At 52.2% G+C, this 27128-nt stretch overlaps 2 protein-coding genes and 1 pseudogene across 3 annotated transcripts; all 3 read left to right on the forward strand.

The window, feature by feature from the left end:
* The first annotated feature begins 50 nt into the window (after positions 1–50).
* POP7 (POP7 homolog, ribonuclease P/MRP subunit) lies at positions 51–14556 on the forward strand. 2 transcript variants are annotated; one of them, XM_030845977.3, is made up of 3 exons: positions 51–411; positions 9360–12351; positions 13111–14556. In XM_030845977.3, the coding sequence occupies exon 2, from the start codon at positions 9370–9372 to the stop codon at positions 9790–9792; it is 423 nt and encodes a 140-aa protein (XP_030701837.1). In that variant the 5' UTR covers positions 51–411; positions 9360–9369; the 3' UTR covers positions 9793–12351; positions 13111–14556. The 2 variants fall into 2 exon arrangements, with proteins under 2 accessions (XP_030701837.1, XP_060141585.1); XM_060285602.2 differs by lacking the exon at positions 51–411 and adding an exon at positions 8889–9122.
* On the forward strand, positions 428–5319 carry LOC132593547 (small ribosomal subunit protein uS2-like; annotated as a pseudogene).
* Positions 14557–19249: 4693 nt separating the features above from the next.
* Positions 19250–21010, forward strand: EPO (erythropoietin). The gene is made up of 5 exons (XM_030845974.2): positions 19250–19262; positions 19816–19955; positions 20194–20280; positions 20523–20702; positions 20852–21010. Exons 1-5 carry the CDS (start codon positions 19250–19252, stop codon positions 21008–21010), a joined length of 579 nt encoding a protein of 192 aa, XP_030701834.1.
* The last annotated feature ends 6118 nt before the right edge of the window (positions 21011–27128 follow it).

The following is a 27128-nucleotide window of genomic DNA, read 5'->3' on the forward strand; positions in this document are numbered from 1 at the left end:
GGCTGCCCGCCTCACACCACGTGACGCGGACGCGGGGCCGCGGGGCCGCCCCCTCCGCCCCCGCCGCGGCCGCCGCCACCGCCACTGGCCCCTTTTGCTACTCCGGCCCGCTCCGACCCGCACGGCCTAGCGCGCTCCTAGCGTGCCCGGCGGGCGCGGCCCGGATGCCCGCCTCCCCCGAGCCCCCCCCCGGCACGTGACCTGGGAGCCCGGTGCCTCACGTGACACAGCCTGCTGCGGGCCGGGGGGGTTGTGAGGGTGTCCCCGGGGTGCTCCCCGGCTGCCCCCCCCTGCACGCGATGCGCGACCATCGCGACGAAGGCCGCCGCTAGCGGCATCGCCCGCCTCCCGGACGGTCGGCTTCCTCCGGGAAGCCCGCCTGGATTGAAGGAGACCACGTACAACCCAGAGGTGTGTTCGTCGGACATCCCCGGGGTATACGAAATAAACGAGGAACCTAATGGTTTAGAAACAAGTCCGAGGCAGCACTGGCTGGTGAGATCTGGAGTTTCTTTCTGGCTCCGCCACCGACTAGCCCCCTAGACCTCGGGGGCGAAGGAGTTGACGGTGTCGGGCCTCAGTTTCTGTTTTATAGTAAGGTATTGATGCTCTGCTCCGCCCCATCCCTGGCCCCCATTCCACTCCCTTCCGGAGTGCTGAAAGAATTAAAATAGGTGAGTGTGAAAGGCTTCGGAAAGAGAGAAACTACTATGCAAATGTGAGAAGTAGATTGACACCGCCTTTGTTTAAAAAGGAGGTTTTCAAGAATGACTTTTCCGATTCCCTGAACTTTTTAGGATGAAAAAGTCTTGTGTGTGTTTTCACCGTTTTCTTTGGAAGTTACGCCAGAATGTATACTCTACTTCCCAGCTTCCTAAAACAGCCGTTACCAAAAACAATATAATCCTCAGGACAGGGAAGGGTAAATTCAGACTTGGAACTTGAGTCCTCTGTGTTTCGCCAAAACGGAGCGCCGACCTCCGGAGCTACCAGGAAGGCCCTTTGTTCTTGCACGGAGCACACCCCAGGTTTCTATGCACTTATAGTTTTCGTGTCTGCTTTTTTCAGTTCCCTTGTCTTTCTTGCAGTCAGGATTCCTGCCTCAGTGTAGTCAGTGAAGCTGCTTGTTCACAGGCTGGAAAATGCAATTGTTTAAAGCGAGGGCTTATGTGCTGGTTCCATCCTATACTGACCGTGGCCTTGGGCAACTTTACTCATTTCGGAGTCTCTGGATTGTGTGGTAAAGCACTTAACACAGTGCTTGGTATAGGGCAGGCACTCCACAAATGTTAGCTAGTGGGGCCTTCTGGGTCCACAATATTCACATTGTTAACTGTGTGAAAATATATCAACAGAATCCAATCTCCAATCAAGTTCTTCTAGAACAAAGTTCTCAAGTTTATGACAGCTGTTTTTTCTTACTCCAAAGCTTTTGTTGTTGTCCCCCCCCCCGCCCACTTTCCTAGATGTGTCCTACCCTCTGAATAAGGTCTTCGCCTTTTGGCCTGTTTTAATGATTAATTAGCAAGTGTGAGATTGTAAATTATAGTGGAGAAATGGTACAGGGGAAAGAGGGGGGAAACCCCTGTGAAGGGGAAGCAGTCAGGGACAGTGGTGGCCTGTGCTGAGCAGGAAGGAAGGGCAGGATTTGGGTAGATTTAAGAAAAGTGAGCATCAGCTTTAGAATAGTGACAAGCCAGGCTGATGGGAGAAGAGGACCTGGATTGCTAGTTGGATGAGAAGTGAAGTGAAACTTAAGTTGAGGGCTTCGAATGCTATCATGAAAATGTTTTTGATTGGACAGTAGTACCTACCTACCTACCAGATGCTTTGTGTCAGGGAGAGCACGCTGGACTCCAAGGTAGAAGATTGGAGTAATTGATCGGTCGCCCTGGGTTTCCTGTATACCAGCTTGTGATCCTGGCCAAGTAATCTCCCCCAGCCGTAAAGTGAGAATGCGTTTGCTGCTGATGACACTGTGGAAATTGAATTGCATAAGCACCCTCTCTGAGAAAGGAAACAAATCAGAACTGTGAATCTCCCATACAAAATTAAAGAAAAGAATTTGAATGAAGAAAATCACTTGGACCTAAGATATTTTTGTTTATTCAGGTTTATTCAAGACTATGCTGTAAAATGCCTTGGTCTGTGTTATTTTGAATTTGGAAGCTTTTGAACTAAACAAAGAGTTGTGGTTAGATGGTTTATCGAGATGAAAGGGAAGTCTCAAGTAAGAGTAAACAGCCAAACTCTCTGCCTTTTTTTTCTAACGAGCTAAGTTCTTTGGTCAATCAAGTGTAAATGCTTGTCAAGTCACCAGTGCAAAATCACCACATTGCTAAATCCACTGGTTTGTTATCTCCTGTGGCCTACCAACAGCATATGACACAGCTGGTCACTACCTCCTCCAAGAAATGCTTTCTTCACCTGGCCTCCAGATCACCGTATCCCTTGGTTTTCCTCCTACCTCATCAGCTGCTCCTTCTGAATCCTTTGCTGGTTCCCTCCTACTTCCCTATCTCCCAGGGCTCAGACCTCCCAGACCTCTCCATTGTAACAGGAGGTACTGCACAGGATCTGAGCCCCACTGCTAGACGTTACTGCCTCACCTTAGCCATTGCGTCCTGTGGAACATCTTGCACCCCCCCAAGGTCATATTGGCTGTACCTCCTTGAGGGTCCACTGAACCCCATCCATGCTCCATGCTGGGCAGCGGTTGCACTGTCTTGCTCATCTTGTTTGCCTTCCACAGTAAACTCTGAGCTGCTCAGCACAGTATTGTTCTAGGATGTACGTAGTCTTCCAGCAGCCTAATGGGTCTCCTTGATCCAACTTTTATTGCTGAGTAGTATTCCATGGTAGGGATGTACCACACTTTAACCAGTCACCCATTGAAAGACACAAGGGTTGTTTCCTGTCTGGGGCTTTTACAAACACTGCTGTGGACATTTGTGTACGAGTTTGTAAATTCCCATGTGTGCTCTTGCTGGGTCATATGGTGAGTGTATGTTTAATTTTAGAAGAAGCTGCTGAACTATTTTCCGGAGTGGCTGGACCATTGAAAATTCCCACAAACAGTGTATGAGAGATCCAGTTTCTCTGCATTCTCCTAAACACTTAGTATTGTCAAAATTTTTAATCTTAGACATTCTAATAGGTGGGCAGTGGCATCTCATCATGGTTTTAATTTGCATTTCCATAATGGCTGTGTTGAACATCTTATGTGCTTATTTGTCATCCTTATACCCTCTTTGCTAAAGAACCCTCTGTTCAAGACTTTTGCCCATTTTCTATTTTTGTTTGTTTGGTTTTGTTTTTTTCGGCTGCGCCAGGTCTTAGTTGCAGCACTCGGGATCTTCGTTGTGGCATGCGGGATCTTTCAGTTGGAGCATGCGAACTCTTAGTTGCAGCATGTGGGATCTAGTTCCCTGACCGGGGATGGAACCCCGGGCCCACTGCATTGGGAGCACGGAGTCCTAGCCTCTGGACCACCAGGGAAGTCCGTAATTGAGTTGTTTGCTAACGCTTGAATTTAGAGAGTTCTTTATTCTGGATACAAGTCCATTGTTGGATATGTGATTTGCAGGTATTTTCTCGCAGTCCGTGGCTGGGTGGTCTTTCACAGAGTAAAAGTTTTTAATTTTGATGAAGTACAATTTATCAATTTTTTTTAAACCATATATTACTTTTCACATATTTATTTATTTATTTTTGGCTGCATTGGGTCTTCGTTGCTGTGCATGGGCTTTCTCCAGTTGTGGCGAACGGGGGCCACTCTTCGCTGCAGTGTGCGGGCCTCTCGTTGCAGTGGCCTCCCATGCTGTGGAGCACGGGCTTCAGGCACGCCGGGCCCCAGTAGTTGTGGCACGTGGGCTCAGCAGCTGTGGCTCACAGGCTCTAGAGCGCAGGCTCAGCAGCCGTGGCACACGGGCTCAGCTGCTCCACGGCATGTGGGATCCTCCCGGACCAGGGCTCGAACCCATGTCCCCTGCACTAGCAGGTGGACTCCCAACCACTGTGCCACCAGGGAAGTCCTCAATTTTTTTCTTTAATGGATCATGCCTTTGGAGTTGTATCTAAGAACTCTTTACCTGACCCTATGTCATGAAGACTTTTTTCCTATATTTCTTCTAAAAGTTTTATAATTTTCCATTTTATGTTTAGATCTACCATCCATTTTGTGTTAATTTTTTGCATAGGGCTGAGGTTCAGTTCTTTGCCTATTTATTCAGTTGTTTTAGCACCACTTGCTGAAAAGACTCATTCTTTCCCCATTCAGCTGCTTTTGCACCTTTGCCAAAAATCAGCTGGCTGGCTTTTCCGCGCCAGCCAGACAGGGGTCCATACGGCGTTGTTCTGGACTCCCATCGTAACTTAAAGGGAAACTTTCACAATTTCCAGAGCCTTTGATGTCCTGCAAATGAAGGAGGAGGATGTCCTCAAATTCCTTGCAGCAGGAACCCACTTAGGTGGCACCAACCTTGGCTTCCAAGTGGAACAGTACACCTGCAAAAGGAAAAGTGATGACATCTACATAATAAATCTGAAGAGAACCTGGGAGAAGCTTCTGTTGGCAGCTCATGCCACTGTTGCCATTGAAAACCCAGCTGATGTCAGTGTCATATCCTCCAGGAATACTGGCCAGCGAGCTGGGCTGAAGTTTGCTGCTGCCACTGGATCCACTCCTATTGCTGGCCGCTTCACTCCTGGAACCTTCACTAACCAGATCCAGGCAGCCTTCCGGGAGCCAAGACTTCCGGTGGTTACTGATCCCAGGGCTGACCACCTGCCTCTCCCAGAGGCCTCTTACGTTAACCTGTCTACCATTGCTCTGTGTAACGCAGACTCTCCTCTGCGATAATGTGGACATTGCCATCCCATGCAACAACAAGGGAGCTCACTCCTTCCCAGTGGGTCTGATGTGGTGGATGCTTGCCGGGGAAGTTCTGCGCATGCGTGGCACCATCTCCCGTGAACACCCATGGGAGGTCATGCCTGATCTCTACTTCTACAGAGATCCTGGAGAGATTGAAAAGGATGAGCAGGCAGCAGCTGAGAAGGCTGTGACCAAGGAGGAATTTCAGGGTGAATGGATTGCTCCAGCTCCTGAGTTCACTGCTACCAGTCCAGGTGGTGGACTGGTCCGAAGGTGTGCAGGTGTCCCCGTGCCTCTTCAACAGTTCCCCACTGGAGGCTGGAGTGCTCAACCTGCCACTGAACACTGGTCTGCAGCTCCCACTGCTCAGGCCGCTGAGTGGTTAGGAACAAGCACTGAGTGGTCTTAAGCAGTTCTTCCACAAGCTCTTAAAATGGAAATAGGTTGATGGAAAATAAACAGTTTCTTAAAAAAAAAAAAAATCAGCTGGCTGTACTTGTGTGAATCTATTTCTAGGTTCTCTATTCCATTTTATTGATTTTTGTGTCTGTCCCTTGGCAGATATCACACTGTCTTGATACTGTGTTTACACAGTAAGTCTTAAAATCAGGTGGTGTGATTCCAACTTTTTGTTTTTCAGAACTGCTTTAACTTCTCTTGCCTTGCCATATAAATTTTACAATAAACTTATTTACATCTACAAAACTTCTTGCTGGGATTTTCATAGGAATTGCATTAAATTTGGAGAGAATTGACATCTATACTATGTTGAATATTCCAATACGTGGACACAGTATATCTCTCCATTAATTTAGATCTTTGATTAGCATTTTGTAGTTTTAAGCAGAGTTTGTACATGTTTTGTTACATTTATACTTAAATATTTTTCGCTCCCCCTCCTTTCCTCCTCCCCCTTCCCCTCTCTCTCTGGAGTGATTGTAAATGATTTTAAATTTTGGTTTCCAGCTGTTTATTGCCAGTACATAGAAATACAATTGATTTTTTTAACTTTTTTTTTTTTTTGGCTGCCTTGGGTCTTCGTTGCTGCGCACGGGCTTCCTCTAGTTGCAGTGCGCGGGGGCTCCTCTTCGTTGTGGTGTGCGGGCTTCTCAATGGTGTCTTCTGTTGCGGAGCACGGGCTCTAGGCACACAAGCTTCAGTAGTTGTGGCTCGCAGGCTCTAGAGCACAGGCTCAATAGTTGTGGCGCACAGCCTTAGTTGTTCCGTGGCATGTGGGATCTTTCTGGACCAGGGCTCGAACCCGTGTCCCTTGCATTGGCAGGCGGATTCTTAACCACTGCGCCACCAGGGAAGCCCTACAAGTGATTTTTGTATGTTAATCTTGTATCCTGCAAACTTGCTAATAAGCTAATTTATTAATTATATGTTTTTTTTAGATTCCTTGGGACTTTTTATGTATACACAATCATGTCATCTGCAAATAGAGACAGTTTTTTTTTCTTCCTTTACAATCTTTTCTTTGCCTTATTGCACTGGCTGGGACTTCCAACAATGAGAGTGGTGAGAGACGACATCCTTTCCTTGTTCTTGATTTTAAGAGAAAGGTGTCCAGTCTTACACCATTAAGTATGATGGGAAGCTGTAGTTTTTTTGTAGATGCTCTTTACCAGGTTGAGGAAGTTCCTTCCATTCTCTTTTTGCTAAGAGCTCTTATCATAAGTGGGCACTAAATTATGTTAAGTGGTTTTTCTGTATCAATTGACATGATCGTATGTGTTTTTTTCTTTAACTTGTTAATATGGTAGATAATACTGTTTGGTTTTCTTACACTGAACCAGTCCTGCATCTTTGGAATCAACTTTACTTGGTTGTGGTATATCATTCTCTATATACTGCTGGATTCAGTTTGCTAACATTTTGTTGAAGATTTTTTGTGTTGTTCATGAGAGGTATCCATCTGTGATTTTTCTTCTTTTGTATTATCTTTGTCTGGTTTTGGCCTCATAAAATTAATTAGGAAATGTACCTTCCTCTTCTGTTTTCTGGAAGAGATTGTGTAGAATTTGTGTTACTTCCTTTTTTTGTGTGCGTGGTAGAATTCACCAGTAAAACCATGTGGGCCTAGATATTTCTTGTTCTAAATTTTTTTTTAACTATGAATTTAATTACCTTAATAGTTACAGAGTTATTCAGATGATCTATTTCATCTTGGGTTAGTTTGGTAGTTTGTTTTCTAGGAGCTGGTCCATTTTATCTAAGCTGTGAAATTTATGTGTGTAGAGTTGTTTGTGTTGTTCTCCAAGTATAATTCAATGTTTATGGGATCTTTAGTGCTATCCCCTCTTTCATTTCTGATAATCATAATTTGAGTCTTCTTTTTCTTGTTCTCTCTTTTTTGTCAGTCTTGCTAGAGGTCAATTTTATTGACTTTTTCAAAGAACCAGCTTCTGGTTTGAATTTCTTTATTGTTTTTCTGTGTTCAGTTTCATTTATATTTGCTCTTTATTATTTCCTCCCATCTTCTCCCTTTGGCCTTACTTTTTCTAGTTCCTTGAGGTGGAAGCTTAGATTATGCTTCCATTCTTTTAAAAATACTGTTCAGTGTTTCCAGAATACTCCTTGCTTCCCTGAAGAATTCCTGTTTGTCCATCAAAACTCTGTTCAGATGTCACTTCTGAGATGGAGTAAGGTTGTAGCCAGCATTTCCTCTTCAACCCCAAATAACCCCCCAAACTTGTAAGAATCTGAAGCTAAAAGAACCACAGGATTTAAGTGGTGCTGGGAGAGAAGTTCTCAGGAGCCTGGCCTCTTTCCAACCTCCAGTCAAATGGGGTCAGACTCTACCCCAGGCAACTAGAGAGAGGTCTGGGGTGGGGGTGGGGGGGCGGTGTGCATAAAAATGCCAGTTCAGGGACGTCCCTGGTGGTCCAGTGGTTAAGACTCCTCGCTCCCAATGCAGGGCACCCGGGTTCCATCCCCGGTCAGGGAACTAGATCCCACATGCTGCAACTAAAAGCCCGCATGCCACAACTAAGACCCAGCACGGCCAAATAAATAAATTTTTTTTAATTAAAAAAAAAGCTAACGTGTAGGCTTACAGTTTGTAAGGTTATATTGAGTTTTGCAACTCAGTAGCAAGACAGGAATTCTCATCCCCATTTGAGTGATGAGGGAACTGAGGTCCTCACTGCAGGTCTAACTCATTTTCAAATGGAACTCTACAGAAGCTAAACCAATCTGGGCAGAAAGCCCCTTCCCACTGGTCTTGGGGAGCCACCAACCCCCAGGTGTTGCCCTGCACTTTCCCGCCAGGGGGCGCACGTCCGTACTCCCAGGTGTTGGGCAGTGACCGAAGAGCTGGCGGCGGGTGGGGGTGGTGGAGGGGTGCGAGTGGGTCAGGGGGGCCCAGGGGAGCTGTGAAGGCTGGACCTGCGGTTCATAGCTCGCGTCCCCAGGGGCTGGCCTGGGAGGTCAGCCCTGCCAGACGCAGGGAAGAAGGACGGGTCCCCGTGAACTGCGAGGAGTCCCGGAGAGCTGTCCTCCGCCGAGGGCCGGGCCTCGCCACTCGTTACCCGCCCTCGGTCTTTGGGCAACAGGAACCTTGGGCGGGAGGTCAGTTCTGCCAACTCTGCCACACCTCCTCTGACCCGAGGAACTGCGATGGACGCGAGAGGGCAGACTTGACTTCAGACCCCTTCGCGATCACGTTCTATGGAACTCGCTGCCCTCCCTGCTATCTTTGGAAGACCCTTACCCCCAAATCCTCCACGCCCCTACAATAGCCTCCTCTCCTCCCCTCTTCCCTTCGGGACACCTCCGCGAACCGGGGACTCGGATTGGCCCAGGAAAGCTGACCTCCCCTTCCCAGACCCTCCCCAGCTCCGACTTGGTACACGCCTCCTGCCTCTGCGCCCCGCCTGGGAGGCGTACACGTGGTAGATCCCATCACCCCCCCGGAAGCCTCGCGTTACTCAAACACATCGCGCGGTTTTGCGAGCTCTCAGGAAAGGGGCGGGAGAACGGAGGCCAGGAAGGCGATTCGTGGATCCCGCGGGCTTGGCTGCAGGGGCCGAGCGCGCGTGCGCACTCGGCACCTTTTTCAGGAGCCAGGAGCCAGGAGCCGGCTGGGTTCTAGCGCTCGAGCGTTCCGGCGGTGTTCACCTTTCCTTCTTGGGGCCTGGGGGTCGCGAGAAGCGCCCTATATTCCGGCCGGTCGGCGCAACGCTTGAGTGCCCTGGCAGGGGAGCGGGCCGCGGCGCGTGGAGAGCACTGTGGACCGGAGAGAGTAGGCGCGGAAGAGCTGGGGAAAGGGGGCGGTGGAGGGGCCTGGAGGTTGGGGGCGATGTGATGAATGAGTAGGAACTGGGGGTGGGGGAGATGCGGGAGCTTGAGGTGAGTGGAAGGGAATAGAGGCGTCGAGTGCGCCTTCTCCCGGCTTCACCCTTTGGGCAGGAAACGGGGTGGGAAAGGAAGCGTTGGTCGCTCGTCACCCCTGGCTGATGTCGTCTCTTCCTCGTGCCAGGGCACACAGCATGGCCGAAAACCGAGAGCCCCGCGGAGCCGTCGAGGCTGAGCTGGACCCGGTGGAGTACACCCTGCGGAAGCGGCTCCCCCACCGCCTGCCCCGGAGGCCCAATGACATTTATGTCAACATGAAGACTGACTTCAAGGCCCAGCTGGCCCGCTGCCAGAAACTGCTGGATGGAGGGGCTCGGGGTCAGAACGCATGCAGTGAGATCTACATCCACGGCTTGGGCCTGGCCATCAACCGCGCCATCAACATTGCCCTACAGCTGCAGGCTGGCAGCTTCGGGTCCTTGCAGGTGGCTGCCAATACCTCCACCGTGGAGCTTGTCGATGAACTGGAACCAGAGATTGATACGCGGGAGCCGCTGACCCGGATCCGCAACAACTCGGCCATCCACATCCGTGTCTTCAGGGTCACACCCAAGTGATTGAGATGAGGCTGGCCCACCTTATCCGCCCACCCCCGTACAGCTAGGCTCAGATGTGGCTCTTCTTGTACTGAGTACTATCCTGGACCTTCTTCCAGAGCCATGTAGGAAAAAGCCTGTCCCCTCGCAGCCCAGAGGACTCTGAATTGAGAGGGCAAATACTGTCTTTTGTTGGGCCCAAGCAGTGGGGCCTCCTGAACCTTTGTGGTCTGTAACCATTGTCGTATACAATAAAAAGTATCAAGTTGTGTTGGTGCCCTGCCACCACGCTGCACTCCCTCTCCCCTGTGTAAATTCTGGAAAGGAGAGTAGGAAAGAACTTTACAAGGATTTAGGTACAGTAGGGGCACCCCAGTGTTTCCTGCCGTCACAGAAAGCATAAATTGTACTACGGACACTGCAACCTAAAACAAACTTTAGTACAGTGCAGAAGCCTGACAATTCCAATGTTTGCTTTAAAATATTTCATCCTCACAGAAGAAGGCAGGGCAGATAAAGTATATACTCTTACCTGCTGGAGTGCAGCTGGGGTGTAGTTGTATGCTAGGAAAGCATCAGGTTCTCTGCTGGCGGTTCCCAGGCCCAGGAAAGGTGAGGGTTTAAGGGTGAAGAGGGCAAACAAAGATGGGGGCCTCCTTTGTGTCAGCCTGGGGTAGGGACTGAGACACTGCTTCATTTGATTCCTGGTCCTGTGGGGCCCAAATTGTTCTAAACAGCTATGGTCCAGAGCCCTTCAGACCCTTGTGGCTGGGCTGTTCTAAGCAGGAAAGGATTGCCTTCCCTTTGAATTCCTGGGCACACAGGTCATAAGTACTTTTTTGTTGGGATATTTGTAGGAGGATCTGATTTTTCATGTTTATCAAACAAGTCACCTAAAGCAGTTTTTATCAAAGTGGGTGGTGACCCATATGTGGGTCTTGGAAATCAATTTACTGGGTCAAAGCCTTTTAAAAAGCAAGTAAAAAAAAAGTACAACTTCAATGATAATATCTTGTTGACACTTTCAGTTATAGATGTGTATATAGACACATACGTGCTAGTTATGACATCAGTTTTACTGTTGGGCGAGGTCACAGGAGTTTGAAGGCCTTTGATCTAAACGTTAGTAACAGAATTTGGAAGGCAGTTTGGTTTGGGGTTCTGAAAATTAGCCTCCTCGTTTAACAAAACCTCTCCCTCTGGCTTGAGTATTCCTGTTGACAAGCGATTCATGCTGCGGAAGTGACTGCCAGCCACTCAGGAAAGTGAACTCCTTACAGAAGGACTAGCGCTTCATTCTAACAACTGAATACATGCTGAGTGCCTACTGTAAACCAAGGCCTGGGCTGGGCCCTGGGGATACAAAGATGGGTATGAAATGGCCCCTGCCTTCAAGGAGCTCACCACTTAGTTGGGAAGGTGGATATACCCATTTTTTGTGAAATGAGTAAGATGTGTTACGTAAGAAGTAAGAATAGCCACGATACAGAAGTGTGGAGAAGGAAATGGCTAACTTCCTGGTGAGGTCTCAGATGGTTCCACCTTTTGACCTGGGTTTTGAAGGATGAAAAGGAGCTTGCCAGGCAGAAGAGAGGGGAGAGGGCATATCAGACAGAGGGGTCAGCATGCACAGAGGGGATTCATGAACAAGCAGGGTGTGTTCTGGGACTGGAGGGTCACTCGGGCAGCTAGAAAGTAGCTGCGCGGGCTTTCTCTAGTTGCGGCGCGCGGGCTTCTCATTGCTGTGGCTTCTCTTGTTGCGGAGCTCGGGCTCTGGGTGCGCGGGCTTCAGTAGTTGTGGCTCGCGGGCTCAGTAGTTGTGGGTTGCTGGCTTTAGAGCACAGGCTCAGTAGTTGTGGTGCACGGGCTCTGTGGCATGTGGGATCTTCCCGTACCAGGGCTCGAACCCGTGTCCCCTGCATTGGCAGCCGGATTCTTAACCACTGCGCCGCCAGCAAAGTCCCTCCCTATCAGCCTTGACTGCAAGACTCCCTTGTCCAGGAGCCCCCAGTAACGGGGTGGGGAGCCGGCAGGGAGCTGGAGGGAACTATGTGTGTCCCTGCACGTATGTGCTCCGCTCTCTGCTCCTGGCCTGGGCCCAGCAGAGGTGGTGGCAGCAGCCCTTTTGCATTTGGTTTGTTTTGGCAGCTACGTCTCCCAGCTTATTTGTTTGTTGTTTCTACTCCGAGTTCTCTCACTGCTTGCCAGTGGGGCTTCCCTCAGTGGCAGGTCTGCGGAAACAGCCCCTAGTCATTGCCACCGAAGGAAGAAGGGGTGTGAGGGCAGGTAGGGGGCGTGGGGAAAGCTCCCGCATCTGTTGGAGTCCATGCGTGGTGGACCGGGCAGGGAGCTCTGCATTCCTTCTGCAGGGAGGCCAGTGCTGGCCTCTGCTTCCCTCCCTCTTTGGTTCTCTGAAGTGTCTTCCATCACAGCTTGGGAGGTGATGGGGGTAGAAGGCGTGTCCAGGTGCAGTTTCCCTCCCTTTTGCTCAACCACTATGGAGCCCACAGAGAGTGCGAAATGACCTCCTACTTCGAAAACAGATCCCCAGAGGCCAGATTGGAAATGCTCGTCTTGGAGGTGAGTGTAGACCTTTTCTCATCATCCGTAGTATTATTGAGCACCCACTGGTTGTATGGAATCTGTGTTAGGCGCCAGGTCTGCCTGGAGAGGTATAAACTCCTGGTTCTCTAAAAACTAATAGGAAAAAGGACAGATTTAAAAAGACAAATCATTTACGTGGTGCTTGGAGTTGTCCTAGCATTAGTAAGGGCTCAAAAAATAGTAAGGGCTACTATTGTTAGCTTGAGCCATTTTGCTAAGGAATGGTTTGAGCCTCTTCATGGGGATGGGGAGAGGGGAAGGAAGGTGATCTGTGTGTGTTTGGTTTACAAGGCTGGGTTATTAGTCCTGTCGGCTTTTACTTTGTGGCACGCGTGGCAGGGAAGAAGGGAGGCCCTCAGAGCTCATGAACTGGTTTGGATGGGCGGATGATCCTTCTAGGTGAGTTCCCAGTGCTTGGTCAGGAGTTGGGGGAACAAACCCTGGAGCCTATAGGGAAGTTGGACTAGAGGCATGTGTCAAATGTAGTTCCTTAGGGAAGAGATATCCCGCTACACAGATTTGGGGGTGAGGCAAATGTTATCCCACCAAGAGAGAAGTCTGTGAAAATGACCACTTATGACTCCATCTTCCTAATGACATTATGGGTGCTTTTTAATTGATGTGTTTTGGTTTAGCCATATTTTCTAGTTGGTCAGTGATCCTGTATTGTTTTTGTAACAGGAAAACGTTATTATTTTTTTTTTACAAAGCCTGTTCCTTTGGTCTGTTCCCTAGGTGGGGTGATCAGGGGAGTTCCTTATCAAACTGCTGAGACGACTTCAAGGAGAAGCAGCGATTCCGTTGTGCAATCCAGTAACTGATAAATATCTGACAGATGAATGGCTGGATGTATGCATGCACAGGAGGACAGCTTGTTATTGGCTACCCTATAACAAGTCTCTGCTCCCTTAGAAACACCAAATATCTTTCACTGGAAGTGTGCAAGCAGAGGGTGGAAGTTCACCTTCATGGGATGTCCTAGGTCCCTTCCAGCTCAGAGTCTATGAATCTTGTTTGCTGCAAGAAAAATATACTTTCCTGAAAGTACTACAATTACTTGCTGGTTGATGAAATAAGACATGAACAGCAGGTCTTGCTTATATACAGATCGGAGGATGCCTCTGTCAAGCAATAGGTTCTCGTAACTCATTGGTTATCAGTGAACCATGAACAATTTGGGAAAATATTTGCTAAACTTGGAGGTTTAAGAGTATGTCTAAGGCTTCTATAAACTACCTTGAGTAGATCTTGGCCTATGTTCCTCCAAGTAGGAAGAGCCTAAAGAGTTCACGCAGGGCTTCCCTGGTGGCACGGTGGTTAAGAACCCGCCTGCCAATGCAGGGGACTTGGGTTTGAGACCTGGTCTGGGAAGATCCCACATGCCGCGGAGCAGCTAAGCCCGTGTGCCACAACTACTGAGCCTGCGCTCTAGAGCCCGCAAGCCACAACTACTGACCCCGCGTGCCACAGCTACTGAAGCCCGCGTGCTTGGAGCCCGTACTCCTCAACAAGAGAAGCCACCGCAATGAGAAGCCCGCGCGCAGGAACGAAGAGTAGCCCCCACTCGCCGCAACCAGAGAAAAGCCCGCGCGCAGCAACGAAGACTCAACGCAGCCAAAAATTAAATAAATAAAATTAAAAAAAATAGAGTTCATGCAAAATCCTTAAGCCCCATGTTAACAAAATGAAACTTTTGTGTTCACGACTGCACCCCTGCAAAGATCTTACATGGGAGAAAAACATTACTCTCGTTGATATGGCCAGTAGTGTTTTAAGTTAGGATTTTCTAGTTTTAGTTTTGCATGGACAGGAAAGCTACTCTGACCAACTTAGCAGCTCTGTCTTCTGATAAAGGATGGGTGCCATGGGAAGGAGCTTGGGAATATTCAGCCATACTTGTGAGCAAGAGATCCTAAGATGGGGTTGACACTTCACAGAAACCTAATCTGGGGAAGTGTTTCTGGATCCCAAGGTGGAGGTCTTGGTGCTGTGGGCGCCCTCCTTCAAGGACTCAAGCACTGGAGGAGAGGCAAGAGACAAGTAACCAAGGAAGCTGGCCTGGTAATGCTTCAGGCCTCATGCAGTCCAACGTCCTTGGGACTTCTCCGGGCCTCCCTTGGGAGGAGACCCATGTTAATGGGACAAGAAACCCCTGTTTGGCCCCAGGCTTTGAATAAACTAAGTGTGAGACTTGTCTTGATATCTGTGTCTTCACCCCCGCCACCCCCCAGCTCCCACAGTGATGCCATTTCACTCAGTTTTGTTCAGTGGCAAGTTTCTGCAAAGAGCAGTGGATGTGTACACCCGGCGGTACCTCCATCCGCACCCCACTATCCCCATGACCTTTACCAGTGAGTTGTTTGGTAAAGGTACGACACCGGAGATAAGGTGTCGTGAACCCACGCCCAGCTCCCCAGAGGGAACAGTGGAGGGCGCCGGAGGAGGGCTGGCGAACACGCTGCAGATTTGGTCTCCAGGCCTCCAAAGCCAGGTAGCAGCCACAGCAAAGCGGAGGGCGCCGTGATAATGGCTAGCATTTATTGATTACCCCGTGCCGGGCGTTACATAATCTCACGACGGCCCTGGCAAGCGATTACTAGAGTTTTTTACCATCCCCAGGCTCAGACGTAAAGTCACTTGTCCACGTCAGGTGCTAGTGGCACAGCTCAGGCCTCCAATCTGGGCTCCCCTGTTTGCCAGACGAGCCCCATTAGCCTGCTGAAGCCACAGAGCTGCTCGCTGAGAACAGAAACCCGGATGTCTGGTTCTACTGGCTACTCTGTGGCCAAGTAAGCAGAACTTCCCTCAGTTTCTCCAAAGTGACCTTCGCACAGGACTTCCTTTAGCTGTCTGGCAGGAATCCCTTCTCCAAGTCCTCACTCCCTTCCCAGTTCCCCAAGCGCCAGGAAGCCCTCCCCCACCGCACCCTCCAAGGTCCCGGCCACCTCACTTCCCAGCACAGAAGGTCTTTTGGGCTGCTGGCTGAACTCCCGAGCCCAGCTGAGAAGCCACTGCTTGGAAAGGAGGAGGGAGGAGAAGTCCAGAGGCCCCCCTCGTCCCCTACACGACTCCAGGCAGCTGGGACTTCGTGCTGCCTGGGGGTCTGCGACAGCTCAGGGGGCTGTAAATTTGCTTCTTGGATTTTCAGTCTGAATTGGCTGCCAGGAAGACTCCATGGAACAGAGCCTGCCTCCACCCCCGCCATCCTCTGGTTCAGACCCCGCCTCGGGGGGCTGCCTGCTCAGGAAGTAGATGGAGGCCTCTGAGGCCCCCACGAACCCAGAGCTAGGTTGTCCAGGCATGGCTCCAGCAAGCATTCAGAGGATGAGGAGCTCACTTCCTCCCTCTAGGTCTCCCATTCTCTGGCTGAGGTGTCTGGAGTGGAGGGACCACACAATGCAAACCACACTTGAGGGAAGCCCATAAACAGGCAACATGCTGGGTGCCCAGTGCCACCCAGGTGAACAAGACCTGCCTACACTGTCCTTTGCTCTCTCCTCCGGTTAACAGAGCACCTGTGCTGCATGACTCCAGAGAGTACCATTCTCATCAGGGTCGATATGAATGGCGCCCCCTGGAGTTGTGCAGTGCTCAACCGTGACAGCTGTATATGGTGGCCCGGTCAGGAGAGGCCTAAGACATGTACATAAAGGATGGCAGCCCAGAGCAGGGAGACAGCTTCCTGCTGGGGTATCAGGGAAGGCTTCATAGAGGAGGTAATGCTTGGGTATGGGCTTTTGAGAGCCATAGTGGGAGGGGGAGGGTGATCCAGGTGGAAGGCACATAGTGAGCGAAGGGCAGGAAGCAGCAAACCATCTAACTGAGCTCACGTGATGCAGGCGAGTGGGAGTGAGCAAAGTGGGAGAACAGGCTGGAAAGGTAGGTGGATGGCAGAGCACAGAGGGTCTTAGTTCAGAGGCAACCGGGAGCCGCTGCAGGCTCCTGCTCTGGGGAATGCCACGAACGAGCTATTCAGTGGGAAAGTTGCTCTAGTGGCAGGGCTGGGGATAACTGGAGGGGATGGTGTGGAGACCCTCCGCGGTGGTCCTGGCACTGGTCCAGCCCCGTGCCAGAGAAATACAAACAGGCAGATGGAGGGGCACTGGCAGGGGGGTGGTGGGCATCGGAGGGAGAGCCCTGGGTAGCTTCCTGCTCCTCAGGGGCCCCTGCTGTCAAGGCTGGATGCATGGACCCTACTGGGCAGTATCCACAAGCACCTGGGTTGAAGTTGGCTCCTAAACCAGCCTCTGCCCTCTTGGTAGGATTACTACAGCTTAGGGATTGGGTGCAGGGTGAGCTGAGATCCTCTACTCTGCCCTCTCTTCCAGGCTGCATCGCAGTTCTCTCTCCCAAAGCCCCAGCGGATGAGCCAGCATCACCCCTGTCCAGCAGGCCCCAGCAGCTAGGGGCTGGGTGCTCAGGGCCCATCTCCCTTTCTCGAAGGCAGGGGCCTGGGGACCTCTGACAAACCGGTGTGAGGGCAGAAGCAGGTCCCACAGCCCGAACGGCTCCTCCTCTCCTCCGGCTGTGTCTACTCCCCCCCACCCCCGATCTGTCCCCGGCCCCTCTCCATGGTCAGGTCAGGGCAGTGACGCAGGAGTCAGGGGACCCAGAGAGCAGAGGCTGGGGGGTGTGTTGTGGGTCGGGACAGAACGCATGTGCGGACGTGTGTGGACGTGAGTGTGCGTGTGCTTGTCCCACAGCTGGGATCTTGTCCCAGAGCTGGGCTCTGAGGGCCAAGTGGGGCTGGGAGGCTGCCTGGGTGCTGAGGAGGAAACGGGGACCAGAGGACGTAGTGAGGTGTGCAGAGCCACAGCAGCCGCACACCAGGTTCGGGGAGGACCCCGAGAGCAGGCTCGCAGTGAGCGGAGGGCAGGGGAGCGACTCGGGCCCTCGTTAGTTCCCACAAGCCTCTGCCTCCCCACCCCTCGCATTCATCTTTCTGAACCCCTCTTTGATCAGGCTCCTCCCCCCACCCCTTATCTCCCTCCCTCACCTCTGTCACCTCTCAGCAGGCATCCCTGCCTGCTTCATCGAAAATTGCCACCTCCTCCAACACTCCTGGGCCTTTTTAGTTCTTTTAGCCATTGGAGCTCCTCTATCTTTTATTCATTCTCTGTGTTTATCATCCATCTCTCCACTAGAATGTCAGCTCCACCGGGGCAGGCATTCTTGTCTGTTTCATTCACTGCTCTATCCCCAGGTCTCTGGCCAAGAGTAGGTACTCTTATATGTATATTTCTTGAATGAATGAATGAATGAATACTTCCCATCTTTCCAAACAAACTCCAAATTCTTCAGAGGGGCATTCAAGGCCCTTCACAACCTGACCTCTCCCTAACCGCCACCCTAGTCTGATCTCCACCTCTCCCTCCCCCACCCCACCTTTCGCCCCAACACACCTGACCCACCAAGCACTTGGCTGGACCGGCCTCTGCACCCACCTCACATCTTTTCCCATTGAAATCTTACCCACCCTTCAAGGCTGAGCTTGTTGTCACCTCCTGCATCAAATCTTCCTTGATTTCCCAGCTAGAGGTGAGCTCCCCCTCTTCCAAACTCTCACAGCTCGGATCTGCACACTCCAGTCCTCGTGCACAGTTCCGTGTCCCCACCTTATCTCTATGGTAAACTACAAACTCCAGGAGGCAGGACTTAGGGCTCAAAACACCTTTTTGTCCTGAAAAGTTCTTAGTCAATTGTCTTGCACAAAGAAGGCACTGAACGCATGAATAAGGTATCTCTAATATCATGGGACTGGGGAGGGAGCGAATGAACGTATAAATAACCGCCGGTATTTGTAGGACTTCCCTGTCTATTATGAAAGCTGCATGAGCTGGCACTGGTGCTTTCATGAGGCCCATTTGACAGGTGAGAGCACTGAGGCTCAGGGACTCAGGCCACTTTCCAAGGTTTGATAAGCCAGCTAGCCTTGGACTCCTGCCCCCCCCGCCCCCCCGGGAGCTCCCCCGCTGCCTCAGGGCTTCCTAGAAGCCACAAAGGCTTAGCTGCAAATCCCAAGGGCCATCACTCTGGGGGTTCACTCTATTTCAGAGTTCCTAAGAATTTTACCATGCAGGCTAACCTAAAAGTTCAATTTCTGGGTTTTCAGGGTCTTCAAAAGTGAGGAGTGGGGGAGAAGACCCCCTCAGGTTTCTTGCTTTGTGCGGCCCCGTTAAATTTCTCAACAAGAACACTGGTTTCTAGAACAAGAACTAGGATCGTGAGAAGGAGGCCACTGACTTGCCCCGCAGGCACCTTCCGGGCTTCCAGCCCTAGCTTCCTCGCAAGAACCCAGACAGCCCCAGCTCTGAGTCCCCGCCCAAGACCGGGACGCCCCCTTCCCTGGGGGGACGTCGGGGTCCCCAGCCTTTCCCAGAATGGCACTGCTCTCGCAGCGCAGCCTTCTGCCCGTCCCGCTGCGCGCACCCAGCCGCCCCTCCCGGGACCCTGGGGTCCGACGACGGGGCGGCAGCTCGGCTCCCGCCCCGGCGAGCCCCCGACCCAGGCGTCCTGCCCCCGGCTCTGACCCCTCCGGCCCCCCCCTCCCGCGACCCCTCACGCACACAGCCCCCCCCAACCCCCCACACGCACGCACACAGCTGATAACAGCCCCGACCCCCGGCCGCCGCCGCAGTTCCCCGGGCCAACAGTCCCCGGGCCAACCCCGGCCGGCCGCCTCGCCGCGCCGTCCTCCGGACCCTGGCCCCGGGCCCTGCGCGCTCTGCCCCGACCCCGGCTCGGCGCCCCGGACGGCGGCCCCCTCCTTCGGGCGGCGGGGTGGCTCTGCCCCGCCGAGCTTCCCGGGATGCGGGCCCCCGGCGCGGGCACCCGCCGAGCCCCAGGTCGCTGAGGGGCCGGGCGAGGCGCGGAGATGGGGGTGCGCGGTGAGTACTCCCGGCCGCGGGAGCGCCCGCCCGCCCGGCCCCTGTTTGAGGAGGAATTTACCGCTGGGGCTGTTGGCCCCGGGGTGGCCGGGTTCAAGGACCTGCGACTTGCCAAGGGCCCCGGAAGGGCAAGGGGGGTGGGGCAGCCTTCACCTGCCGGCCGGGCTGGGGGGAGTCCCCGGGAAAGTCGGAATCTGAGCTGGAGACGCGATGGAGGACTGGGGGTCCAGGGAGAAGAGGGGCGGCTACGTGGGTGCCGAGGGAGCTGATACCTGGGTCTGGGAGCAACAACTCGGATCTGCGAGAGGGGAAGCCTCTGTCACACCGGGATTGAAGTTTGGCCGGGAGAAGTGGATGCCGGTAGCTGGGGGGTGGGGTGTGCACGCGGCCGCGGGATTGAATGAAGGCAAAGGAGGCAGAGCCTGAGCGCTCGCAAGGTTCGGGTCGGGAGGACTCGCGGGGCCAGAGCAGCGGGATGGGTGAACGTGCAGGTCCAAACCACCCCTTCTCCTGCAAGTCCCGGCCTCACACTCAGCCCAGCTCTCTCTCCTAGAATGTCTTCTGCTGCTTCTGCTGTCCTTGCTGCTGCTTCCTCTGGGCCTCCCAGTCCTGGGCGCCCCCCCACACCTCATCTGTGACAGCCGAGTCCTGGAGAGGTACATCCTGGAGGCCAGGGAGGCCGAAAATGCCACGGTGAGGCCCCCTCCCCAAGACCTTCCACAGAACTCACCCTCAGGGGTCCAGGGTCTCCCCCAAGATCCAGGAACCTGGATCCCCCCCCCGGCACTTGGTTCAGGGGTGGAAGCGGGGAGCCAGAGCCCCCAGTAAAAGTAATAAGAGTGGTAGTCCCCAGTGCACACCTGGAAGCTAGGTAAGGGGCGAAGCCAGCAGGAGCCCCTGGGGCCCCTGACTCCAGGCTTGTGCATTTCAGCTGGGCTGTGCTGAGGGCTGCAGCTTCAGTGAGAACATCACTGTCCCGGACACCAAGGTTAACTTCTATGCCTGGAAGAGGATGGAGGTGAGTTCACTTTTTCCTTCCTCTTGGGGAGTCTCATTTTGGGAACCTCCTAGGGCAGGAAGGAGAATGATAGAGAGAAGAAACAGAGCAGCAAAGATGAGGGCTGAATGGAATATGTTCATTCATTTATTCATTTGTTCATTCATTCATTCATTCAACAAAACTGTTTGCTTGGGGCTGCCGAGAGGGAGGAGGGCGGGGCTGGCTTGGGCCAGCTAACTCCAAGTCTCCACTCCCTTTAGGTCCAGCAGCAGGCTGTGGAAGTCTGGCAGGGCCTGGCCCTGCTCTCAGAAGCCATCCTGCAGGGCCAGGCCCTGTTGGCCAACTTGTCCCAGCCATCCGAGGCCCTGCAGCTGCACGTGGACAAAGCTGTTAGCGGCCTGCGCAGCCTCACCTCCCTGCTTCGGGCACTGGGAGCCCAGGTACGTGTAGGACCTTCCCTCGCACTTGTGTTTGCCCTTTCTGTGAAATGGGAGAATGGCCCCGCCAAGGCATCCCTGCTGCAATTCTGTCCCAAGTTCCCTCTCCTGCCGGGGTCCCCACTGGTAACCTCCTGTTCTCTCCTTGGCAGAAGGGAGCCGTCCCCCTTCCAAACGCAGCCTCCTCTGCAGCCCCGCTCCGAACGTTCACTGTTGATACTCTGTGCAAACTTTTCCGAATCTACTCCAATTTCCTGCGGGGAAAGCTGACGCTGTACACAGGGGAGGCCTGCAGGAGAGGGGACAGGTGACCCGGTGCTCCCACCCCGGGCACGTCCACCACCTCGCTCACCACCACTGCCTGTGCCACGCCTTCTGCACCTCCACTCCCAACCCCTGTCGATGGGCCATCAGCTCAGCGCCAGACTGTCCCACGGACACTCCAGGGCCAGCGGTGATATCTCAGGGGCTAGAGGAACTGTTCAGAGCTCAACTCAGATCTAAGGATGTCACAGGGTCAGCCTGAGTCTCCAAAGCAGGAGGAATTCAGAGAGTTCAACTTAAACTTGGGGACAGCGCCATGCTGGGGAGACACTGATACTCATCTCAGTGCCTTGCAGAACCGCGATGCTGCGTGATGCTGGGACAAGCTGGAGGGCAAATAATTCCTTTTGCACCTAGCAAGCAGGGACAGGACGGACTGGAGAATTTAGGGGGCAAGCCATGAATTCTCCGGGTCTCATGGGGACTCCGTGACAGCAGAGCCCGCTGGATAAGGAGGGTGGTGGGAGCCGTGAAGATGGGATGGGGGCTGGCTCCTGGCTCTCACTGGGTCCAAGTCTGGTGTATTTTTCAATCTCACTGGCAAGAACTGAAACCACAACCTGGCTCTTGGCTTTTCTGTTTTCCCGGGAGACCCCTACTTCCCTGGCTCTGCCCCCATCCTGGCAGCAGGCTGCAGGTCCGGGAAACCAGAGGTGGAGGGGGCCGGGCCCTACGTGCTGCCTCGCATGGCCCGTCTGACCTGTTGACCCCACTGGGCCTGAGGCCACAAGCTCTGCCCACGCTGGTCAATAACGTGGCTCCATTCAAGGCTAGTCCTCAGTAGGCATCTGGCCCAGGATAAGTCTTTTTTTTTTTTTTTTTGGCTGAATCGCACGGCTTGTGGGATCTTAGTTCCCCAACCAGGGATGGAACCTGGGCCCTGGCAGTGAGAGCACAGAATCCTAACCACTGGACCGCCAGGAAAGTCCCCAGGCTGATGTCTTTAGTGAGCCTCGGCTGCCGGCAAGGACAGAGGAGCCAGCAAGAGGGGCCCCTTTGGGGGCTGGCGGCAGCTGCCCATGCTCCCTGCTGGACCCTCTTCTCTGTGGCCGCTTCTTCTAATGCCACAAGCCCAGCACCAGCCTTTGCCATCTCAGCACACAAGCACCCTCTAAATCCAGTGGAACTTTCCTTGCCTGGGGATGGTTACCATGAATGCTCTACCCTGAAACTTGCCAAAGGGGCAGTAGTAGAGTGGGGTACAGTGGGAACCAACTTCCCAGACAACCATCTTGTTGATCGATCACTCTGCCCAGAGCTACTGCAGGTAGTTCACTTATGTGACCTCATTTTACTCCTCACACAGCCCTGGGAGAATGGCCCTGCAGTCATTCCCATGGTACAGATGAAGAAGTAAAGTACCTTGCCCGAGGCCAAGATGACAGGATCCCCCATCCTCCCAGCACTCAGCCCCTTCCCTCTTCTTATTTCTGCCACATGAGCCCTCCCAGTTCCCCCGGGATGGGGGACATGGGACAAACTCACTCCAACTCCACACTTGATCCCTACTTGCTTCTTTTTTTTTTTTTTTTTTTTGGCCACACCGCATGCGGGACCTTAGTCCCCCAACCAGGGATCTAACCCGTGTCCTCTGCAGTGGAAGCAGAGTCTTAACCACTGGACCGCCAGGGAATTCGTACTTCTAATTTTACCCTTTCCCCTGACAATCAATTTCAAATTCCTTCCCAGAAATAATGTTTCAGCTGCAAAGTAACGCCCGAGAGAGACCTGTGCAGATAGCAAAAGCTGTCACAGAACTGTGCGGGAACCCCCGATCCTGGCCATTATCGTACATGGATGGGGGGATCGGTCTTTCACTTATATCACAAAACGGAGAAGTCAGCCTGCACCCCGGCAAACATGCACAAAGCAGGGAATGTTTTGCAATCTGCGGCAGGAAGAATATGGGCAGGTTGGGGGGTTGGAAGGTATTTGCCAAGTATATGTGTGTGAGAGGGTAGGGGTGAACTTGTGGTGGGAGGAGTCAGCCAAGGGCAGGACCCAAGGAGAATTTTCACTCTGGCCAACCCTGCTTCTGGGCTACAGTGCCCTCTTCAGGCCCTCTTGGGAAATGCTAGAGTAATCTACAAGCTATAGAACCCTGAGGACTCTGACCTTGTGCATTTCGATAAAAATTCGTGTTATGATTTCCACACATGCCATCCGGTTCTTGCTCCAACGCTGTGAATCAGGAAAGAAGGAATCTCTCTTTCTCGCTGGCAAAACTGAAGCTAAGAGACTTGTCCTGAAGCCCAGGGAATCCAGCTGGTAAGTTACAGCTGGGACTTGAACAGCTGGGACTCATAACCCCAAAGTCCTGTCCACCTTTCAGCCTGATGTGCTGCCTAAACATCCCCTGGATCTTTTTTCCTCCTGACCTTATTCCTCGACTTCGTTTCAGACTTCTTACTGCTTTCAATTAAAGAAAAAAAAAAAAAAAGGAGTTAACAGAACCTGAAGTATATGACCTGGGTCAGGTGTGATGGGCGAGTAGGTTAAGAACGTAATTTTAAAACATACTTTAGTAAAGCAATTATACTGCAATAAAGATGTTAAACAAAAAAATTAAATCACTTTTTCGACTACAGGACTTCTCACAGACTTTAGTGTGCTAGCGGGCTTGATAAATCTCTAAGGAAGGAATAGGGTTTCCTATTTCATGAACTTTTAGACAGGAGTCCTTTTCTTTTTCGTGGAACATCTTACAGGACAGATGGAACAGTTTTAGAAACTCTGATTTAGTAAATAAAAGAAATATATTAAAAAAAATACTTTATTCCACATTTACGGAGTGCCTACCGTGTTCCAGCCTTTGCACTAAATGCTAGGAAACTTGGAAAGACGGTCTGTGCCACTCACAGCCCAGTGTCCTCCTAGAGCGGGCAGTCCTGGTGGCAAAAAGACAGGTGCTCATGAATGTAGGCGTAGACAGAGCCAGCTTGGCATGTGACTGGGTCCTGGGGGGTGCGGCGCTGAGAGGCCTGGATGGGAAGAACCTGGTGACACCCACAGTATCTGCGAAGAGACACAGATATGCAAGGAGGGCGTGGCCAGATTTCCCAGGTTCTTCAAGTGCGGACCAGGGGTGTAAAGTTTCTTCTGCACCACTGTTACGATGATTAACAACATATTAATCTCTGGCACTTAGACGATCTGCTCTGATTCTCACCATCACTCCATGAAAAAAGGAGGACAGTAGGGCATCATCCTCTTTTGTCAGACAGGGAAAGTAAAACTAAGTTCCTCCAGGTAAGTGACCAAGCCAGCTCTTCCGACTTCCGGGTGGGACAGGAGCCAGCTCAGCCCGGTTCCGAGTCAGCGGGTTACATAACTGTTTCATGGAGACGCATTCTGTTTGTAGAGTGCTTTGCGATTTCCAAGGTGCTTTCCCGGGCAGTCTCACATTTGCTCTCCTAACCCCATGAGGAAGGCAGAGACAGGAGAGGATCCCCGTTTTGCAGAGGAGGAAACCGAGATCCGGAGAGATTATGAATGGGTCTGGCCCAGGTCGTAAGACACTGAGAGGACGTGTCAGGACCAGGAGCCAGGCTCTTGGACTCTGGGTCCCTCTTCTACTAGAAGCAAGGATCATGGGGAGAAGAGAAAGCAGAGGGAGTGGACAGAGGGGAGGAAACAGCTTCAGTCAGAGAGGCATGAGTCCCATCCACTTCTCACTACCAACTCTTTCCTGCTCCATCCCCTGCCCCCGGTGCCCACTTCCTCCCTGGAAAGGCAGAAAGTGCCTATCACCCCCCCACCACCAAATCTCCCAGCACTGGGGCCCACCTCATCTGCCTCCTGCAGCGCCAGCTCCCACCTCGACTGCAGCCTCTTGGCTCTGGGTACCACTGGCCCAAACGGTCTTCCTGGGCCTGAGCATCAGGCTGACCAATGCATCCGCCTGACCCCAGCCTCCAGGCCACCTGGGATTCTCCTGGAACTACTCAGTCTACTGGTCTCCCACAGTAGGTGATTGTTGCTAGAGCTGAGTTAGCTAAATGAGGCCTCTCAGACGCTGGAATCTAGGCTGAATGTTAGCTACGTTATTTCCAGCTGGTCAAGGCTCATTCCTCTTAAAATTCCATCATAAAACTGTGACATTATAAAAGATTATTGGCAACAGAAAAACAGACAGCAGGATGGTTTCCCAGCCTACGTGAGTCATGCCCAAATGTCGATAAACTCCCTCCTCGATTCTAAAAAATGAGTTATTAAAAAAATTATACCACACACACACAATTTCTGGTTTTTAAAAAACCTTAGCTGTGCTGGTCTCTCCATCTTACAGATGAGGAAACTGAAGCCCAGAGCAGATGAGCAAAGTGTCCAAGGACACACAGGGAAGCCAGGACTGGCTGCAGCTTCCTGGAGTGATTCCCAGGTTCTTCCACATCCCAGGGTCCCTCACACCTATTCCTGTCAGTCTTGTCAGGTGACAAAGCCTCTGGGGCCTTGCCCGTTCTGGACTCCCCAAAAGGCAGAGCCCATGGTTCCCTCCCACACCACATTCCTTCCTGTCCTGCCTGAGCACCAACCCCCCACCCCCAGACAGGCTGGAAGCTGTGACCGTCCAGCTCTGCGGCGCCAGAGGGAGGTCAGCGAGAGCAGCCCTCAGAGGACTTATTGCCTAACCTGGAGGGGCTGGGGATCAATTGGCTTCTGCTGCTTTTCCCTGGGTTAACCCTTTCCTGGCTTTGTCCCTTTGTTGAATGTTCTCCTAACCTGCTCTGGAGGAAGGGGAGATCAGGGTTTGGGCTGGACATCCTTTACACCCCCAGCTTTGATATAAAGGGGCAGAGGATCTCTCTTTTTCGGGATTGACCCCCTCCGTGGGCTCTGTGGGTGCTCACTTGGGCAGAAGGAGCCCCCAGGACTCCGAAGGGGGCTGGGACTTCCCGCTCCAACACCTGGGGCATGACAGCACCGGCCCCTCCCTGACAGCTCATGAGAATGGCTGGCCCAGGCAACCCTGTCACATGTCAGGGGCCAAGGCCAGGCACACTGGGCATAGATTTGACAGTAGGGACGGGGGCTGCCAAAGTAAAGGGAATGAAACTGAAGATTTCTAGGAACACCTGGGCGTGGGATACAGGAACTCTGGATTCACGATAGTTCATCTTGCTGCCAGGCCAGCCCACCAGCCAAGACAGAGCCATGAGCAAGCGTCAATGCTGTGTTTAAGAAGCGGCAAAACCACCCTCTTAGCTGCATTCTCACGTAGACTTGCTATTGATGAAACTGACAAAGGCAGATCTGCTCTGGCTGGGATGGAACCCCGGCCCCATTTAGATGCACTTCAGGGAACCATGGGACTTGGCAGGACACCTCGTAGGGACCGTCAGCACCATGCCCTTCTGCTGGGCAACTGACATCATTTCTCTAGAGCTCAGTTTCCACATGCGGGAAATGAGGACAAGAATTTTGCGATGAAGAGAACATGAGATTGGCACGTGAAACAGGCACATGAAAATATGCTCAACATAGCTAATTATTAGAGAAATGCAAATCAAAATTACAATGAGGTATCACCTCACACTGGTCAGAATGGCCATCATCAAAAAAATCTACAAATAGCAAATGCTGGAGAGGATGGGGAGAAAAGGGAACCCTCCTACACTGTTGGTGGGAACGTACACCTGTGCAGCCACTATGGAAAACAGTATGGAGGTTCCTCAAAAAACTAAAAATAGGGCTTCCCTGGTGGCACAGTGGTTGAGAGTCCGCCTGCCGATGCCGGGGACACGGGTTCGTGCCCCGTTCCGGGAAGATCCCACATGCCGCGGAGCGGCTGGGTCCGTGAGCCATGGCCGCTGAGCCTGCGCGTCTGGAGCCTGTGCTCCGCAACGGGAGAGGGCACAACAGTGAGAGGCCCGCGTACCGCAAAAAAAAAAAAAAAAAAAAAAAAAAAAACTAAAAATAGAGTTGCTGTATGATCCAGCAATCCCACTCCTGGGCATATATCTGGACAAAACTATAATTCAAAAAGATACATGCACTCCTATGTTCATAGCAGCATTATTCACAATAGCCAAGACATGGAAAGCACTTAAATGTCCACCAACAGATGAATGAATAAAGAAGATGTGGTACATATATACAATGGAA

Source organism: Globicephala melas, chromosome 15, assembly GCF_963455315.2.
Source record: "Globicephala melas chromosome 15, mGloMel1.2, whole genome shotgun sequence".
NCBI classification, from domain to species: Eukaryota; Metazoa; Chordata; class Mammalia; order Artiodactyla; family Delphinidae; genus Globicephala; species Globicephala melas.

Excerpts from the sequence above, each read along its gene's own strand:
- POP7 (XM_030845977.3), top strand. The coding sequence starts at position 9,370 with ATGGCCGAAAACCGAGAGCCCCGCGGAGCCGTCGAGGCTGAGCTGGAC.
- EPO (XM_030845974.2), top strand. Across the intron at positions 19,956-20,193 it reads GGGAGGCCGAAAATGCCACG|CTGGGCTGTGCTGAGGGCTG; the intron begins GTGAGGCCCCCT and ends TGTGCATTTCAG. Across the intron at positions 20,281-20,522 it reads ATGCCTGGAAGAGGATGGAG|GTCCAGCAGCAGGCTGTGGA; the intron begins GTGAGTTCACTT and ends CACTCCCTTTAG.